This window comes from Papio anubis, chromosome 5, assembly GCF_008728515.1.
Source record: "Papio anubis isolate 15944 chromosome 5, Panubis1.0, whole genome shotgun sequence".
Lineage (NCBI taxonomy): Eukaryota > Metazoa > Chordata > Mammalia > Primates > Cercopithecidae > Papio > Papio anubis.
The window spans coordinates 38,141,013-38,161,019 of NC_044980.1; the positions used below are offsets into that span (position 1 = coordinate 38,141,013).

General features: G+C 37.3%; 1 protein-coding gene across 1 annotated transcript in view; it reads right to left on the reverse strand.

The window, feature by feature from the left end:
* C9 (complement C9) overlaps positions 1-20,007 on the reverse strand; it is an 83,165-nt gene that overhangs the window by 49,796 nt on the left and 13,362 nt on the right. Inside the window, exons 2-5 of the mRNA XM_003899603.3 lie at positions 17,471-17,576; positions 16,936-17,080; positions 16,519-16,666; positions 8,500-8,638 (exon numbers count right to left, since the gene is read on the reverse strand). Coding sequence (XP_003899652.2) covers positions 8,500-8,638; positions 16,519-16,666; positions 16,936-17,080; positions 17,471-17,576 — 538 coding nt within the window. The remainder of the gene's footprint in view (positions 1-8,499; positions 8,639-16,518; positions 16,667-16,935; positions 17,081-17,470; positions 17,577-20,007) is intronic.

The window sequence follows — 20,007 nt, forward strand, 5'->3', positions numbered from 1 at the left end:
CCAGATATTTAAAGAAGAACTAATCCTAGACTTTCTTAAAATATTCCAAAGAATTGAAGAAGAGGGAATATTTCCAAATTCATTTTATAAGACCAGCATTACCCTGATACCAAAGCCAGACAAAAACACTACAAGAAAAGAAAATTACAAACCAATATCCGTGATTAACATATATGTATATGTATCTTCAATAAAATATAAACAAACTGAATTCAGAAATATATTAAAATGATCATACACAATGATCAAGTGAGATTTATATCTATGATGCAAGGATAGTTTAACATATGCAAATCAACAATTGTGATACACCACATTAATGGAATGACGGATAAAAATTATATGATCATCTCAATAGATGTAGAAAAAGCATTAAATAAAATTCAACGTCATTTAAAGATTAGAAAAACTCTCAACAAATTAGGTTTGTTGGAGAGAAGGAATACATCTCAACGTAATAAAGGCCATATATAACAAGCCCACATTGACCATTATACTCAGTGGTTAAAACTGAAAATTTTTATCAGACGTCAGGAACAAGACAAGGATGCCCACTCTATTTCTGTTCAAAATAGTGCTAGAAGTCTTAGCTAGAGCAATTAGGCAAAAGAAAGAGATAAAAGGCATTTAAGTCAGAAAGGAAGAAGTAAAATTGTCTGCAGATGACATAATCTTTTATGTAGAAAACCCTAAAGACTCCACCCAAAAAACAAAGAAAGACAAAAAATATTAGAACTAACAAATTCAGTAAAGTTGCAGGATACAAAATCAACATGCAAAATCAGTTGCATTTCTACTCACTAGCTACAAACTATCTGAAAAAGAAACTTTTAAAAATACTATCTACTACAGAATTAAAAAGAAAACACTTAGGAATAAGTTTAACCAAGGAGATGAAAGAGCTGTATGATGAAATTCATAAAACATTGATGAAAGAAATGGAAAATATACAAATCAATGGAAAGATATCCAATATTCATGGTTTGAAATAATTAATATTGTTAAAATAGTAATACTGCCCAATATGATCTACAGACTCAGTGCAATCCCTATCAAAATTTTATGTCATTTTCCACAGAAATAAAAAGAACAATCCTGAAATTTGTATGGAACCACAGAAAATCTTGAATGGCCAAAGCAATTGTGAGAAAAAAGAACAATACTGGTGGCATCGTGGCTTTTTGATAGAGGGGTGTAATTTGTAGGCACCTGCACTTGTATGTGAAATGACTAGAAAGGAAATGGCATAAGGCAAATATCAACTCAGCAGTGTAGAGGGCCACTTTCAAATATAACAGATTGTTGGTCAGGGTATCAATTAGGATGTTGTTGAATGACTCAAAAAAAAGTAGCCTCTCTCACTATGCCGGGATGGTAGTTGCGAGTACAGCCTGAAACTGTGAGGATGGGGTCATCCCAGAGAGCATAGGAACAAAAGCTGAATTGGGAAATGCAAAAATCCATCCATGCCAAAAGACGTCTAGGCTTAATGTTAAGCATTATGAAATGGACCAATACTTGTAACCATCATAGAGAGAAAAGCAAAAGTCTTAGAAGAGGAGACCAAGGGGCAAGATTACAGAAAGCAGAAAAGCACAAAGATGGAAGGAAGTTTCTTTATGAGTACTGAATAAACAGATGTTGGAGAAGCTAGATTCAGAGACAGAAGGTCAAGTGGCTTGCATGTTCTAGGAGGCAGACATATTATAGGGGTCAGTTGAAGTTATCCTGTTTAAGAATTTGTTCATATAATGCTCCTTGAAAAGAAATAAACATTGCCTATGGCACTAAAAATGGAAGAGAGAGACACAATCAAGAACTATTTCAGAGTTCAAGTTGTAGAGGTTTGGAGGGCAGTTGTAAATAGAGAGTAAGTAGAGAAAACTGTTGAAGATGTCATTAAAATTTTATTTGTACAAATGGATAATAAAATCATAAATCACATATTATTATCAAAGCCATCTCTCACTAATTGAAAGGAGAAATCTATGAAGAACAGATTCATTGTAACCTCTTGAGGCATCCCTCTGCCAGAGCCATCTAGCCAAGCTACTCTCACATTCTTAACCATTTAGCCATTAAGTTTTGGGGTAATTTGACAGTTAGTAAAGGATAACAAGTACAATTCATCTCTATTATCTATAGAATATTTTTTTCTCTGCCTAAGTCTTAAACGTTTGTGTGCTCCAGGACTTCAGTCTCTATGTTCTTCTCTTCTCCCTCTTGTACACTTCTTGGGTAATCTCAGGCACTCTGGAGAATGCAATGATCACCAGGCGCGGTTGCTCACGCTTGTAATCCCAGCACTTTGGGAGGCCAAGGCAGGCAGATCATGAGGTCAGGAGTTAGAGACCAGCCTGACTAACATGGTGAAACCCCATCTCTACTAAAATACAAAAATTAGCTGGGCATGGTGGCACACGCCTCTAATCTCAGCTACTCAGGAGGCTGAGGCAGGAGGATCATTTAAACCTGGGAGGCCGATGTTGCAGTGAGCCGGGATTGCGCCACTGCACTCCAGCCTGGGCAACAGAGCGAGACTCCATCTCAAAAAAAAAAAAAAAAAAAAAGCAATGATCATGTATATGTTAACGGAGACCTAGATCTCTTTTTACAATTTAGATCATTCTCTCCATTTTGATTCAAATAATCTCCTTGTTGTAGGATAACTCCATCTAATGTCATATAGACCCTCAAACTCAAAATAATGAGCATTTGAATCGTTATCTTCTTAGAACCCACTCCTTCTTTGGTAGATTTCCTGCACATACAATTTCCCACATCTCTTTTGATGGCCTATAATTCACTGGTTGTGTGTATGTGTGTGTGGTTGTTTTTTCTATTTGTTTGTTTGTTTTTGGCTTTCCATTTTTATAGGGTCCATCTATAGAAAGTTTAGTTTGTGATAGGCACTGTTCTAATCACTTTATGGTTATTAACACATTTAATATTTCTGAAACTCTATGAAGTGTATACTACTATCATGCCATTTTATGATGGAAATTGAGATCCAGGAAAGATAACTAAGTTGCCCAAATTCACATAGATGATAAGTGGAGGAATTTACCAAAATTTAAACCCAGAGAGTCTTAATTCAGAACCTTGTGACTGATCATATGCTATACTGTCTCCAATTTATTACTAATCTCTTAATTCTTAAATATGCTGGATTTTATCCTTCCTCTTCATTTCTACTATTACAGACCCAGATTAGCCTTTCGTCATCTGCTTCTTGGACCATAAAATACCCTCCTTCTATTCTCATTACCTCTGGTCTTGTTCCCTTAAAATTTATTTCTACAAAACACGAAGTTCTAAAATGAAACTCTCAGCATCTTGCTCTCCGGAGTGGCTCCCTCATTATGTTCAGGATTATGCTCAGTGTATTTATTATGGTACATGAGTGCTTTCATGAGTTGACCCCTGCCTATGACTTCAACCTTGAATGCATGAGTTTATTTGTAGAACAGAGTCCCTTTCAAGATAGCAGTTTCTGTAGAGAAAGACTACATATTTTCCACTTGAGAAACATCAACATAGGACAAATGACCAGGTATGTAGTAAGCTTTATCTGCTGCTAGATTTTCTAAATGGGCTTAAGTTGCCAGTAGAAAGAATAGTTGGAATGTTTATTAAGCCTCTGCTTGCAATTTTGCTGTCAACTTTAATGGCAATTCCAATTAAATATTTGTTCTTTGCCTCCATTAGAAATATTAACTTAGACTGTTAATATGCTGGCATGAATTTTTTATTCATTCAATAGGCATTTATTTAGCATAGTATACAGTATTAATTTTTCAGGATTCTGTGGTCAATAAAAGACTGAGATAGTAACCAAAAAATACTTATTATACAGCAAAATAGAGAAAAAATCAAAGCATATTGCATTTATTTGTAGGAGAAGCATTTTAGAAGATGGAGAATTCAGAGGAGAAAGCTGAGGGTGGAGTGGCAATCAAAAATCAGATCAGGATTGACTTTGTACTCCTTGCCAAGGAGACTGACTACTGCACTGAAGGCTATAGATAGACACTCACCAAATTTAAGCTGCAAGGAGAATGATCAGATTTATTATTTTTATACTGAAATGTGGGGAATGATTGAAGCTGAGAAAAACTAGAGGCTATAAACTAAGAAGACAATTTTGAGTCATTCCTACATGAGAAGTGATGGCAGCTTAAGGCAGTGGCAGTGGGAATGGGGAATAAGAAACAGATTTAAAGGAGATTATAATAATAGAAATTGAAGACTGATTGGATATTGTGGGTTTTGAGGGAAATGAGTCTGTAAAGAATGTCTTAAGGAGGGATTTCAGGTTTTGAGTTTGATGACTAGGGCGATATTATTTCCACTTACCAAGACAGAGAATTCAAGAGCAAGAAGCAGAAAATTGGGAGTAAGATTGGTTATCGGTTTTAGGTATGTTGACTCTGTGACAATGGCAGACAACTGGATATACAAGCATCTTGTTCAAAGAGAGATGTGGGCTGGTAACATAGGATTTGTATGCAATCAAATAGAGTGAAAATCGAAGCCATAGGAGAAAAGGAAAAGGAAATCACTCAAGAAGAATATATAGAGAGAAATTAGTGAAGCAAGCTAGGAACTCTGGAAAGAGTTCAATACTATTTAAGGATTCTCCAAAAGGGAGCTCAAAATAAGCTTGAGATAGACTTGAAGAGGGTTGAAAAATGAATAGACACAAGATAACAGAGAGTGGGGAATAAATGCAATGCACATATGTTGAGATAGCAACTGTAGACAACATGGGTATATAGAGATGGGAGAGGTTTCTTCATTTGTTTCTTTTTAGATGAGACCCTTGAAAAATATTTATATATGAAGCCCAGAGTGGAAGGAAAAAGAAGGAAAGGTTGAGTGGAGGCTTAGTAGAATGTCTAGCAAGGTACTTGGAGTGGGATCCAGGTTAGGGAAGAGAAAGAATAATTTCCTACTGAGAGAATAGAAGGATGTAAAGATGGATCAAGTAGCAAAGTAAGTACATAGAATAACTTTGAAGAAACAACTTGGAAAGCTCCTGCCTAAGACTTGGGTATTCTCTGTTAAGTTGGAGCTAATGTCATCTGCGCACCCAGGATCAAGACGGTGAGTAACAGTAAGAGGCTTGACGGTGTTGCTGAAAGATTGAGCCTGCTCCTGTGAAGAACAAGAATGAGGAAAGTCTCAGAAGGTATCATGGACCTACTGAACAGTGTGGAGGATCCAGTTGAAATTATAATGCTAGCTGTTTTTGTGTGAGCATAATTTTCTCTTTAGTGTTCAGCAGTATAAGTTTATAAGTAGGGCAGAAAATAATAAAGTTCATCCCAAATCAGAGTTTTTCTGGATTGTAGGAGGAATGGAAAGCAAGGACACTGCTAATATTGGCAAATGTAGTCACAATGGATCTAGTTTGGATGAACAAAATAATTTAGAGTAGGAGGAACAAGATACACCAGGAGAAAAATAGATTCCAAAAAGCCTGAAGGTCTAGATGAGGCCAAGTAGAGGTTTGTGGGCATAAATGAGGGTGACAGCTGAGAGGTTAGACAATTGTGATAAGATGAGAGGCTTAAAAGCTGGATTTTCAGATTTCAGAGACAGCAAAATTCTGGTAAAGACAAAGTCAAGGGTTAGGTGGCTAGAAATAAGAGTGGCTATAGTAAAATGGTATAGGAAGTTATGAGGCAACAAAAAATACTTGGCAGCCCACATGATATTGAAGTCACCCAGGATTTTGGCAGGATTGGGGTGAAAAGTATACTTATAAACTGGGTGCATTTTGCAAATTTTTGTTCATCTACCAATTCTTACATTTTCATGGAGACTCAGATTTAAGAAGAATTATAATGAACACTTGAAACATGATTTAGGCTTACAAATTATTATTCAACAACAAAAGTGAAGAAAGAACCAAAGAAAAGTAAGTAGAAAAGGACCTAAGTTATAAATGCAATCACCACTCCCCTCTCCCCTTTTTACTGACTACAGTTGTTCTTGGTCATTACCGTTAATTTATAAAGTAGTCAGTAAATCTTGACCTATTATGTGACCACTAATTATGTACCTAGCTTTGGCTAAGTCTTTTACTAATTATACTCTAAAACGAATAATAGCTAATGTTTATTGAGGGCTTGCTATATGCCAGTGACTTCCTGAGTGTTTCACATATTTAGACCCATTTATCTCCATGAGGTAGGCATTCTTATTTCTATTTTATAGAGAAAGAAACTGAGGCACAATGATGATAAGTAATTTGCCTGAGATTTTACAGCACTAAGGGGCAGAGGTGGAATTTCAACCTGAGCAGAGTGGCTCTAGAACCACAGCCCATTTGAGACAAAAGACCCTAAATGAGAGAGTATGCATGGATGATAAGAAGATGTAATTATTTAGGTGTATTCCCATGTTATGATGGACCAGTATCATTCTGTCAAAAATGAAAGCCAATAAATTATTGCCAATAAGTAACTAAGGCAAGAGTTAAAAATCATTTCATCCAACAAAAACTGGTGAGTATTATATTGAGTTGGTATTGGTAATAAGCTATAAAGAAGTATAGTATGTATAATGTTCCTTCAGGTATTACTGATACACATAAGAAAGTAAATGACATATTTCATTAAGTAGTAGGAATTAAAGAAAAAAATTCCCTCTAAGGAGTTAAAGTAGATATTTCCCCTCATAAAAGTTTGTATTCTTTTATGTATAATAATAACAAATTTGGCTACTTATTTTCTGAGACCATAACAGATTTGAATAAGGGGATTATCAGCAGTGGGAGCAGCAAGGGAGTGATTTGGAGGCCTTAGCCAACCCCTATTTAACTCCCACTACCCCAGTTGGCACCACATAAATATTCAAGTTCACAATTACTATCTTCTTTCTAATAAGCTTGACATCAAACTTTTTTGGAGGTATTAATCTCACCTGAACTAGTAAAAGGTATCTATAATCTTTTTTTTTCCCACCATATGTGAACATAGATTAGTTTTGCTACAGAAATATTGATGTGTTAGACTATGCGATGCTGCTCAAACTCTACTTTGATGTATATCATATGCAGGTAAGCCCCACATCACCTTTCTAAAATCCCAAACATTCTGAAATGCTGAAACACATCTGTTTCCAGGGTTATGGATAAGGGAAAGCAGTGTTTCCTCACCAAATGTGGCTTCAAGATCAGTCCTGGGCAGCCCCTAGCCTTCACCATCCTATGTCATACAAGTTATTACCCCATTAGAGAAGCTACGAGTTGATCACAGTGGTGAAAACAGAAAAACTAAAATGCAGACTAAACTCCAAACAAACTAAATCAACACAACAATAACCCTTCTCCCATCAGCAATGACCAAGGCGACCATGTTTGGTATTTTCTATTTAAGAAAATAGAATGTATGTAATACTTTTTAAAAACAATTGTCATCTTTCCATCCCAAAAATCTGTGCTTAAAGAAGTTTAACGTGGTATTATGGGGAAAAACCAACAGTCCAAAAGATTTCCTCAAATTTGTTGGCAACTGACTTATATTCTGACTTATAGGTATAAGAAACATGACCACATGTGAAAAAAAAACATGCCAGTCAAATGGTCAAGATACGACAGTCTTAGCATTCATGAGAAAACATGCTTCTGGCTGCAATATGTAGGGACTGATTTATTATATTTTCAGAAAGTAAAGGAATATTAACCATGCTTCTTTAAAAGCATACACATTTTTCAAACTGGTGGGACTGATAACAATAAGAATCTTGTAATAACTGAATAAAGCAGACCTTAAGGGTCTCCTTTACCAATGGGACCATTTTAAGAAACAGACTCTTGTAGCTCCTGGGTCGGAGCAAGCTTATTATTATTATTTATTATATCTTGTTTGGAACAAAGAAGGAATCTCTAAAGGTGATAAATATTAATCCTTTTAATGGTGGAGGGCTACACCTGTCTGTCTGTCATTGTTCCAGAGAATTAGGTGACTTTAGGAAAGATAGTTAAGTTTGGAATAGTGTTGATTAGAGTAAAAATCATTTTTATAAATCATTTTCAAGAGGTAGAGGAGTTTAAGGTGAGTGAAAATAGCCACTCACATTAGTCAAGCAGGCTCTTCATAGGGGGATTCTGAAGGAAAACCAACGCAAAGGTGAGTTTTCATCAGGAGGCTAGCAAACAATAACAGCAAAAGTCAAGTAGCATGGAAGCAATGTTATCACTACTTAAATCAGCACTGATTTAATTTTTAGTTATCTTAGATCCTTAGATAATTCTTTCTATGGAGTCTAGGTATTTGCCACATCTTTATCACTAGGTGCATGTTACTGAGGATTGAGAAGACAAAATTGTAGGTTTCTAGAGAGATCCAAACTATATCGCCTGTTCTTTGAGTCTTGTGTTCTTGTGAAATTATCATTCTACTGAGTTTTTCACATTGTTTGGTACTAAACTTATTGAAGCAATTTTTCAGCCAAAAGTCGAACAATGTGTTTTCCTCCGAGGAGACTTACTTCATAGATCAAAGAAGCCACGTTCCAGGGTCTTCGGTAGTATGTCAAAGTGTTTCCATCCCGATCCCGGTTACAGAGTCCATTGTAGAACTCATTGTCAAAAGGTGTGCTTAGGGGATCCATCCCTAAAATGTTGATCCTGAGAATGAACAGAGTAGTATCAGAAGTGGAAATAGCACAACATAATGCAAGGCAGCCCTCTGTAGCTGGAAAAAGTGAGAGAGCTTCAGTTCATGTCACCGTCACCCAATATGTGTGTGCTATAATCAGAAACAGAAGCAAGAACCTGTTCACCTTGGCTCAGCGTCCCTGGCAGAAAGCATACCTTAGGAGGGCCTTATGAACTCTTTTAGGCAACTAAGGCACTGTTTAGAGTGCAATGAAAGAAATGCAATAAGTAAGGCACATGGGACCATCTGGTTCCTGGAGTTTTAACTTCACTGCTGTAACTCTTACCTAACCTCCCTTAGTGAACCAATAACTGATGCTGTAATACCAACTATTTAAATTATTTGAGAACAGAGCATCTCAGGGGGCCAATATAACATATGCATGTAATTTTTCATCTATGAATCAACACTGGGGCTTTCTCTCTCTCTCCCCATTTTCTTTAAACTTAAGCCTTTTCCTCCAGCTGTCTCATTGCTTGTCAAGAAACTCATTCCCTCCAGGCTTGTATTATTCCCATTACACTTTCCAAGATGAACACAAAAATTTCAGCATCCTGGAAAGGCATTCTCAAAAGTTATATTTTTTCCCACAGCAAAATATTTTTATTTGGCAAGCTTTCATTCATAAATATAAATCTTATTTAGTTTTTAAAAAAGTTAAATTTTACTTCTAGGCTTAGAAACAATATACGAACAAGAAGCAGTTATTTCCTTGTGAAATACACCTCTGTTAATTGGAGGAACAGTCATTGCTGTCTAGGCTGTATCTGGAATAAATGGCCCCAAGCCAGGGAGGCCAATAGGTTTGCGGATCAAATCTGTAACTTACCTTGGCACAAAAACACAAACTCTTCCATTGCCCTAGGCCACATTCCTAACTCCAATGAACTGGATTACAAATCTGGATGTTGGTTTTAAGAAATTTGTCAAAGAGTGGGTAGTTTACCATAAACCCATGGCTTATGCAAGAGAAATAATTGAAAGGGTTTCCTGCTGCTAGTGGGTTAGTTAAAAACAACATCTTTACACAAATAGCACATTTTACATAAACTTTGAATCTACAAAGTTCTAGTGAATCTAAAGTGGTTCAACTTTAATGGAAAGCAAGTTAACAAACTGACACATAAATATCTTCCTCAAGGCTGACATATAGATAAAATGGACCACCTCTCACTGCTTGTCCCACCAAAATACCTTTCATGAAAAATGCTATGGCCCTAAAGTTCTAATATAGGGACAAAAATTAGACCTATTAATTTGAATATGAGAAAAAAGAAAATAAATTATATATTTGATTTACTTTTTTAAACACCTTATTCCTCATGATAGATTAGAATTTTGGTCCCAATTCTTTACCCATCTCTGCATCTACACCCTTGCCATGACCTTATCACAGGCAAAGTGTACTTCCCTCCCTAGTGGCTTTGTGCTTGGCCATGTGACTTACTTTAGCCAATGGCATGTAGTTGAGAGTGACAGTGGGCCAGTTCAAAGCATGGGCATGAAGAGGTCTCATTCATTGCCTTTGCTTTCGTGTATTCGTGCCATTGCCTTGAAAAGGGCTTCTAATGGGTAGCCGCTGCCCCTTCAACCTGGCTATCATTGACCCCAGTGAAAAGCAGAACCACCCCAGCTGTTGCAGCTTGAGGCGAATCTCCCAGTGAAGCCCAGTCTTGTGAGAAATAAACAGTTATTTTGTATCACTAAGGTTTTGACGCAACCTCTCCACCACAAAGAGGTAAAATAGTGGAAGCAAGTGACCTGGGTTGTTTCTTAAACAAGACCTCAGCTACATTTTCTTTATATGATAGTGAACTACATATCCCGAGTAGCTACATTAGCAGAGACATTGTACCTCTTTGTTTTCAGTGAACAATGAAATCAACCTTTGTTTATTTTGATGATTAGCTCTTAGGTGACTACCATATCTATGTGTGGTACAGCGTTTGCAATTGGCAGGGAGGAATATTAAGATAGTTTATATATACTCTCTGCTTCCACGCGAATTGTGTTCAAATTAAGGAGTAGAACATAAAATCACCAATTTCAAAAACTAGACCAAGGAAGAATACACAGTCAGTCCTCCATATCTGTGGGCTCTGTGTCTGTGGATTCAACCAATCATGGATTGAAAATATTTGGAAAAAAATTACATCTATGATAAGATTGTACAAACTTTTTTCCCTTATAGTACAGCACCATTTATATCACATTTACATTGTATCAGGTGTTATAAGTAACCCAGAGATTATTTAAAGAGTACAGGAGTATGGACATAGGTATGTGCGAATATTATGTCATTTTATATCAGGTACTTGAACATCCTAAAAGTTTTGTACGTGTGGGAAGTCCTGGAACCAATCTCTGATGGGTAGAAAGGGAGGATTGTACTTGTGCCCAATGAGCGGTACATGTGAGTGCTTTACACATTGAGTCTTCTGGAGGAAGAAATCACGATGGGAACGTCATTAAAAGAGTTTTAGAAGAAGAAAGATTTGATTTGGGTTTTGAGGGGTGGGTAAATTAGGATTGGGCTAGTGCAGGAGAAATGTGTGGGTAAGAGCTCAGAGACAGAAATGGCATGTGATGAGGGTAATAGTCTTCAGATATTCCGTTCGTCTCCCCATAAAGGAATTTGGATAAATTATGTTTTCCTGTACATTTTTAGTGTGATATCTAATATTTCTCATCTTAAGATTAAGTAGATGCAAAGAATATAATTCCTAATAATGTTGTTATTATTTGTATTTTAACATATAATTATTTTACCACTTTAAAAATAAAATCAATAAACATAAATGCTGTAGTGATGCTGGGTCGTACAGCACTGATATTTTTCTAACAGTTGGAAATTTTTTAGTTATTTTTATTCCTTTTTATTTATGCTTTTTAAGTAGGCTTTACTTTTTAGAGCAGCTTTAGGTTCACAGCAAAAGTGAACAGAAGGCACACAGACTTCCTATATACTCTATGCCCCTTTTTATTCCTGAATTCATATTTCTATTCCATTTCCCCCACAGAATTTTAACCTAATGTAATATAGTTTATCTTTGAAAGTTTTCATTAATTACCTTGTCATACTTTTCTGTACCAAAAAGATACTAATTGAAATTTTAAAATATTAAATACTCTTTGACCATAGGGTCTAAGTATTAAAAATTCTTTATTAATAGTAAATTTTTAAAAATCATTACTAAACATAAGTAAAATTTTATTGGAAAGCTATCTTAATGAAATGAATGAGTCTTCTTTTTAAATTAATATGTTGGTTCCTGTATCCATGAATGAATATTACTTCATTCATTCATGGTGCTAGGAAGAGACGGCGTTCAGTATCAGTTTGATTCCTACTTTTCACTTTTATAGTTGTAAGTGCTGAGAAGCTTTACTCACATAAATAAGTAGATAAGAATAAAATAAATGTTCTTATAACAATGTCACACAAATTTTAATCCCTTTTTCTGAGTTATATACCAAAAAGAGATCCCATAGTTAGTGGTCTTTCATCAAAAAAATTTTTTTTGCTCCATTATCTAAAAATTGATTAGGTAATCTTTCAATGTTGATAAAAAGAATTTGAGATCACAAAACTTCAAGGTGTCAGAGTCCAGTTGAGCACTAACATTTGGAGTTGTTTATTGTTTTCTTTTTTCCCTCTCTGTAGTAAATGTGAGATGGGTGAGGAGTATACTCTGCTCTTAGAAAGTAAGAAGTAAGTGATTGTTTAAAAAAGCAAGAAAGGAGAGTGGGCTTGACAACTTGGATGCAGCTGAATTGTCATGCTTATTAATTTTGTGAAAAACATGTACATACGAAAGTTGAGGATTTACTATTAGCTTAGCTAAATAATTAATAGTTGAGGAAACTATGACCTTAAGACTTACTTGTCTCCTCTTGGCAAGTTTTTGTGTACCCCGTGGTATGTATATCCTAGTTTGAAGGTGATTGTTTTATAGATCATCAAATTGGCCAGTTGGCTGGACCCATCTGGAAAGTTACAATAAAGTTGATCCACAGTCTAAAGCACAACTAAGGAAGAAATGTTTCAAAAGCTTTGGACTTGGTTCTACTACTACAGGGACAGCCAGTCTAGTCTAGAATAAGCCAATTTTTTTTTTTTTTGCCAAGAAACATGAACACTTCTCATGGATGGAAAGTCATCATCTGGGAAATAAAAAAAAACATATGTTCTTTGGCAGTGCTTAGAGATGCCTGTTTTCACACTTGCATCTAGAACCACAGGCAGTTCCAATTTACCAGGTGAACTGAAGAGAAAGCTCCCTTCACAGAAGTGGTGTTATGCTTAGATCACAAAAAAATAATTCCTTGCATATTGTACATCACTTACAGTTGGCTGGATTTATGCCTTTTCAATGAATGCAAGATGGGCTGAGGGATTTCCCTAAACACTTCTGGAGAATCTCAGATGCCTTCAAATAAGAGGCTGAAACATTTGTGATACAACTCAGTTCTCCTGGCATAAGAACATAGGTGTGCGAGGCCTTCAAATGAAAACAGTATAAATTAATTACCATGAGTGTTTGTGACTTTCACATGTAGAAGAATCTAACTGTATGTGACTATTGATAGGACTTGTTGAGGTTGTCCAGATTGAATTGGGTAGACGTAGTTTATAAGCATGTTGCTATAATTAGGGAGTTTACTCCTATTACCTCTATTTCTCAAAGAATCTGCAGCTCCATGTAAGAACACGGGAGGTTTATAGTAAGTAAACATGCAACATTAATGGTATGAAAGACTATTACAAATATAACAATAAATGTTGTTTTGAAACCTCTTCCTAAATACTAATTACTGATTTATACCACTCTCCTATATTCCTTAATTCAAATATTTGTGTGATAAGTAGCTACTTAAGGAGTTTCATTTTTTAAGGTTAGTTTTGCTTTGAAGTTAAGGTGTTGAAGTTAAGACTTACGGATTTTGTAGTGATGTGAGGGAACTGCTGTGGGTGTTGGTTGGTGTTTTAACGAGGAGAGGGTAAGGTGGTATAATAGAAAAATATAGTTTTATGAGACTCAGAGAAACTTGTTTCAGCTCTACTAGAAACTAATCATTCAAACGGCCTTATTTATTTCACTCATTTCTTATCTGTAAAATGAATATAATACCTCCTCTAACAATCTCCCAGGATTATAAGGAAAATCTATGGAGATACAGTGTGGAAAAATATTTTGAAGAGTTTAAAGTATTATGCAAATGAAAGTTGTCATAGAACAATAGGTTTTATGAAGACTAAATTTAACATAGGTTGTTACTCATGGTAATGGGGAATTTAATAAAAAATGTTGATGGACTGATTCTATCAGGACCTACTGCATTTTCCATTTCTACCAGCCTTGCTCTTACCTTTCCCCATAGCTGGGGCCCTACCTTCTTACACAGCCTTGAAGACTCAGCTATGGGATAGTCCCCAACACCAACCCTGACTGTGTTAAAGCGTGAGATATTTAAGAATTCCTAGCTAACCCTGCTTCATTATGAAACTCCCTGGCAAATGCTATGCAACAAATTTTTATTTTCCCTGAACAAAGGAAACCAATAGATTATGAATGATTGTTTTTCAGCTAAATGGGCTAATATTTCTATATTCTTTTCCTATAAGACAAACTATAAATTTGCATTGAATGAGAATAAATAACATATGTTAAGCTGTTTTATTGAGATTAAAGAGAAAATTGTTTCTTGAATCCCAATTAAAGCAAAATAAAGTAGTAATGGGCTTTCGCCATGGACTCACAATCTTTCCCTGAGGAGATAAATAAAAAAAATCAGGACTCATTTGAGCACACCATCATCTAGTTATGAGGTTTGGGAAAACTCCCATACCATTTACTGCCTAAAATTTACTAAGAGGGCCTGCTGAGCTTAGGGGCCTAAGATCATCCATTTGATTCAAGATTTCCACCTTTAGGCTAAGGGCCAAAGGCACTGTAAGTAATTTTGAACGCTGCTTGAACAAGACTGTATAAAGTGTATGAAGGGCACATGAAATGCTTTATCTGGTACCTGACTCTTGGTATCCTGGGATATTTTTCTTACCTAGACTTAAGAAGTAGAAGTTTCATTTGGCTTAGAAAGAGGAGACATGTCCTTCATTAGCTAAACTTGATAGAGGTCTTATCATAGGAACTGCCTAGTACCTTAGTGTAGGGTTTCTCAACCGCGGCACTGACGCTTAGGGTCAGGCTGTCCTGTGCTTAGCATCATCTCTGGCCTCCACCCACTATATAACAATAGCACTCCCCATTCTCGCACCCTCCAAGATGTCACAGCTACAGTGGTCTCCAGATATTGTCAAATGTCTGCTGGGGAAAAAATTACCACTGATTGAGAACCACTGCATTACCCTTCTACCAGTCTTGCTCTGACCATCACCCCTATCTTTTTTCATCTTCCCATCTCCATACCCAGGACTGGAGTCCTGTCCCTGAAAAGAAATTCAGTCTCACCTGATGCCAATTGACAATATTTTAGAAAGCACTTAATAGCTATTCATTAATTAATAATTAGCCTATTTATCCGCCTACCAAGTATTTACTGAGCACCTACTATGACTCAGGCACTGGAATTATGAGGAGACACATTACATTATAGGTGAGGAAATAAAGTCATATACCATCTCTTTCAATATACTATTGGGTAGAATAATGACCGTGTCTTTGTTGAGGACAATTTTCCAACAAATCCACTTTTACCAAAAACAGCAACAAATCCACCTTTATCAAAAACAGCTCAGATAAGTAGATTGCAAAAATTTTCTCCCATTCTGTAGGTTGCCTGTTCACTCTGATGGTACCAAACACCGCATGTTCTCACTCATAAGTGAGAACTGAACAATGAGATCACTTGGACTCGGGAAGGGGAACATCACACACCGGGGCCTATCACGGGGAGGGGGGAGGGGGGAGGGATTGCATTGGGAGTTATACCTGATGTAAATGACGAGTTGATGGGTGCTGACGAGTTGATGGGTGCAGCACACCAACATGGCACAAGTATACATATGTAACAAACCTGCACGTTATGCACATGTACCCTAGAACTTAAAGTATAAAAACAAAACAAAACAAAACAAACAAACAAACAAAAAACCGCTCAGAATGACTAAGAGAGGCCGTGTAGTAGATATTCCTAGGATGCCCTCTGACTATATATGGAACAGAACAGAACAGAACTGAATTTCTCTATTCTGTATAGTCCTGAGTTCTAAACTCCAAGACATCCCATCTGAGATCACAGCCACCTGTCCGGAGGCCCTAGGTTTTGTATGGAAAATGAGTGAAATGTCAGTTCTCTATAATGAGAACCAGAACCTCAACATAATCATCCTCTGGCATCAAAACTGCTTCCTCTGATCACATTCCTCCTGGGTCAGCTCCAGAATGCTGGACACTCCCAAGATCCAGGAGAAGTTCCAATGGAAGACAGCCTTCCTAGCAATGCAAATATTTGAATTGAGTTGCTCGATCTCCTATTGGAAATTCATTCCAAATGTTAACATGTCATGTCAATGTTGCTGTGGTCTCCCAGAGGTTCCTAAATGAGAGATTTCATCTCTTGCTCGACTGAGAGACAATCATCTAAAATCTTGATCATCTAGTCCAGTCTACAGACCCCTACTGAGGCCAGGCAATTTGTCCAAATTATCCTGAGATGCTTATTTAGCACTTCCTTTAAGCTCAAAGGTAGTTCAAAAATAATACAGACCCATCAGCTGTATCACCTGCGTCCCTCACACAAATGCTTCTACCAGTCTGTCACAGTGAGAGAGATGGAGATCATTTTCACTCATCTTCATCTGAAAAAGTACAAATAAAATACAGACCCGTAGCCTGCTGTTCGTGCCAGCTCAGACTCTTCTACCACTCTGTCTCTGCAGGGGGGACGGGGATCACTTTCACAATCATCCTCATCTGAAAAGTCTCCACAGTCATTGTCACCATTACACAGAAGTCGCCTCTTTATGCATCTGCCTGCAATCAAAATCAGGAAAGACTCAATGTGTCAAATGCCAAATTTTTTCTTTCTTTCTGAAGTTATCATATGCACCTTAACCCTGGAGGTGAGGTATCAGAAAAACACATTTGAGTTCTTCGTACAGAATATATAGAGGGTTGTTTTGGGGGCCTTTCACGCTTGGAAATCCAGGTGTCTAGAAGCATATGCTTTTTTTTTTTTTTTTTCTTTTCATTCAGGAAGGCACACAGAAACCCACAATGAGCAACTGGAGCACAAAGATTACCTGTACCGCATTTAAAGTCATTTCCGCAGTCATCCTCAGCATCCTCACAGGGCTCTGTGGGCACACACTGTCGTCTGTCTCCCACAGCATCGGTGCAACTTTTCCCATTAAATTGTCCGAAGACCTCAATGCTTCTTGAACGAAACTGCACAGTATCAGTTAGAATAATTAGAATTTCTAATGCCAAAAAAAGTGTATGGTCTAAAGGTGCATCCATACAACTATATCCCTCCAATGAGTCAATGGTTTTAAGATAGAAGCAGTGGAAGAAGTCACTGATGTCATTTAGGGTAACACTCTGCATTCTAGGTTTGGCAGCCTCTTATACAGATGAGTCCTCTGGACACTCATTTAGTATTCTGTACAACATAAAGATTTCCTGGAAGAGTTAGCAACATACATTTGAATGTTTATCCCTCTTTCTGGGTTTGGTACTCAGTTGTGGGGCTCCCTGCCTCATAGTCATTTTTCTGGAGAGGCTAGCAATACAGTTTCCATTTGGGGAGGTCAATGGGGAAGGGAGATGAACACTTACCATTTGTCTGAGGCAAGGATCGCATTGTGACCATTCACTCCAGGGGCTCATTCTGCAGTCTATGTGCGATGTGGGGCCACGGCTTTCTGTTGGCTGTGGGTCATAACTAAGATAATAGAACATGCCAGTTTATAATGACCATTGTGTATGTTTGTTTCCTAGAAGTCTTCACAAACACAGTTCATTTTGTACTTTATCCCCTCTCAAATTACACCATTTATCTTTTTACTGTATCTTTCATTTCACCCTTAATTGCATGCTGTTTTGTATTTTCAACTCATCTTTTTGTTTTTGTCTGTATTGTAAGTTAACTTTTACCTTCCTAGCAATGCAAATATTTAAAACAACAAAATAACGACAAAGACGAAAATTAGCCAAGCATCTTTCCAGGTATTTTACATAGATTAATCTTATATTTCCAACTAGATTATGTACTTAATGAAGCTAGAAATCTGATTTTATTTTTTTGTGTGTGTCTTCCTTGCCATCCACCATACGTCACCCCTCACCAAGAGACTGGTGAGGCTAAGTTACCTCATTCTCTTGCAAATTTAAGTCAGCCAGCCCAGGCCCAGCCATTCCTGTAGCAGGCACTTCATAAATCAGGTATCCCCTCTCTGGTATTCTGTATGCCCTAAACTGGATGCTTTGCCACTTCACACTTCACTTCAGGAATTATTCCTGATCTTTCTGAGTTTTAACATATATTTTGGCACTTATGCCTCCCTTTCCACCCCCAGGCCCACTGCTCAGCAGTGCTTTTCTGGCTTTGAACTTTCCTTTCTCTGTTGGTTCACCATTTGAGTCTCTTCTGGTTGAAATATTACCCAGGATAATTATTAAAAAAAAGAAAACACAACAGAACCAGAAACCACCAAACAAAAATCCTACAAATTCCCTACCTCTACTTGCCTGACCTGACACTGATCCTTCCTATAGCTAAGCCTCTTAAACCACAGAAAAGGCTAGGCAAGGCCAATCTCTCCTCAAATGCTCTAGATCCCAGCTCCCGTTAGAGACTCAGATCCATTGAATATCTTGTTCCTTTTAAACTCTCCGTCTCTACTGTCTCCTTTCCATTTGTAGTATAAACTGTTCAAGTTTGTGACATTAAACATAAAAAGCCAATGAATGAAGAAATCATGCACCCTCCTTGATTTCACATTTTCTTCCAGCCACTTCCATCTCCCTCCTGCCCTTCACAATAACACTTCTTAGAATAATTGCTTGAAACACATTTATGTTTTTCTGTCATCCGAAGAGCAAGTCTTATCTCCTCCTTCAAAGTCTACATGCCCTTTTAGTTACTGCTAAATTCTATTTTCTTTTTAGCCATATTTCTTGAGAAAGTAGTTAGCACCCTCATCTCGTTTCTTACATCCCAAACACTTCTCAACCATCCTGCCCTGTGAACACTGCTCTTGCACAAGTCCGTAATGACTACCATGTGCCTCACTGTTCCTTTCAGTTCTTATCTTACTGACTGCTTCATGACATTCAATGTATTGACCACTGTTGCTCTTCAGGACACTCTCTTCTCTTGGATTATAGGCTCTTTTTTCATTTCTTTTTTTCTTCTCTGCCTAGTACTCCTACTCTTCTATGCAGACCCCCTTCTTCTGATAGTCCTTGAAATACTTATTTTCCCTCAAGGTCCTGTCCTTGGATGTCTCTCTCTCTCTCTTTTATTTTTCTCTATATTTTCCCCAGAACTTTGGTTTTCATGTTTATGCTAACGACACTGTATTAGTCTATTCTCACATGGCTATAAAGAACTACCTGAGACAAGGTAACTTACAAAGAAAAGAGGTTGAATTGACTCACAGTCCCACTGGCTGTACAGGAGGCATGACTGGGAAGGTCTCAGAAACTTACAATAATGGCAGAAGGGTGAAGGGTAAGCAAGCACGGCTTCACATAACATCAGGAGAGAGAGAGCAAAGGGGGAAATACTACACAGTTTTTAACAACCAGGTCTCATGAGACCTCCATCGTGAGAACAGCAAAAGGGAAGTCCAGACCCATGATTCAATCACTTTCCACCAGGCTCCTCCTTGAACATGTGGGAATCACAATTCAACATGAGAGATGGGGGCACAGTGCCAAACTGTATCATTGCACCCTGGTCCCACCAAAATCTCATGTTCTTCTCACATTTCAAAACACAATGATGCCTTCCCAACAGTCCCCTAAAGTCTTAACTTATTCCAGCATTAACTCAAAAGTCCAAGTTGAAAGTTTCATCTGAGACAAGGCAAGTCCCTTCTGCCTATGAGCCTGTAAAATCAAAAACAAATTAGTTACTTCCAAGGTACAATGGGGGTACAGGCATAGGGTAAATGGTCCCTTTCCAAAAAAGAGAAATCAGCCAACAGATAGGGGCTATAGGCACCATGCGAGTCCAAAACCCAGTTGGACAGACATTAAATCTTAAAGCTCCAAAATGATCTCTTTTGACTCCATTTCTCATGTTCAGGGAATGTGGGTGCAAGGAGCAGCTCTGCTTCTGTGCCGCTGCAGAGTAACACCTGCAGCTG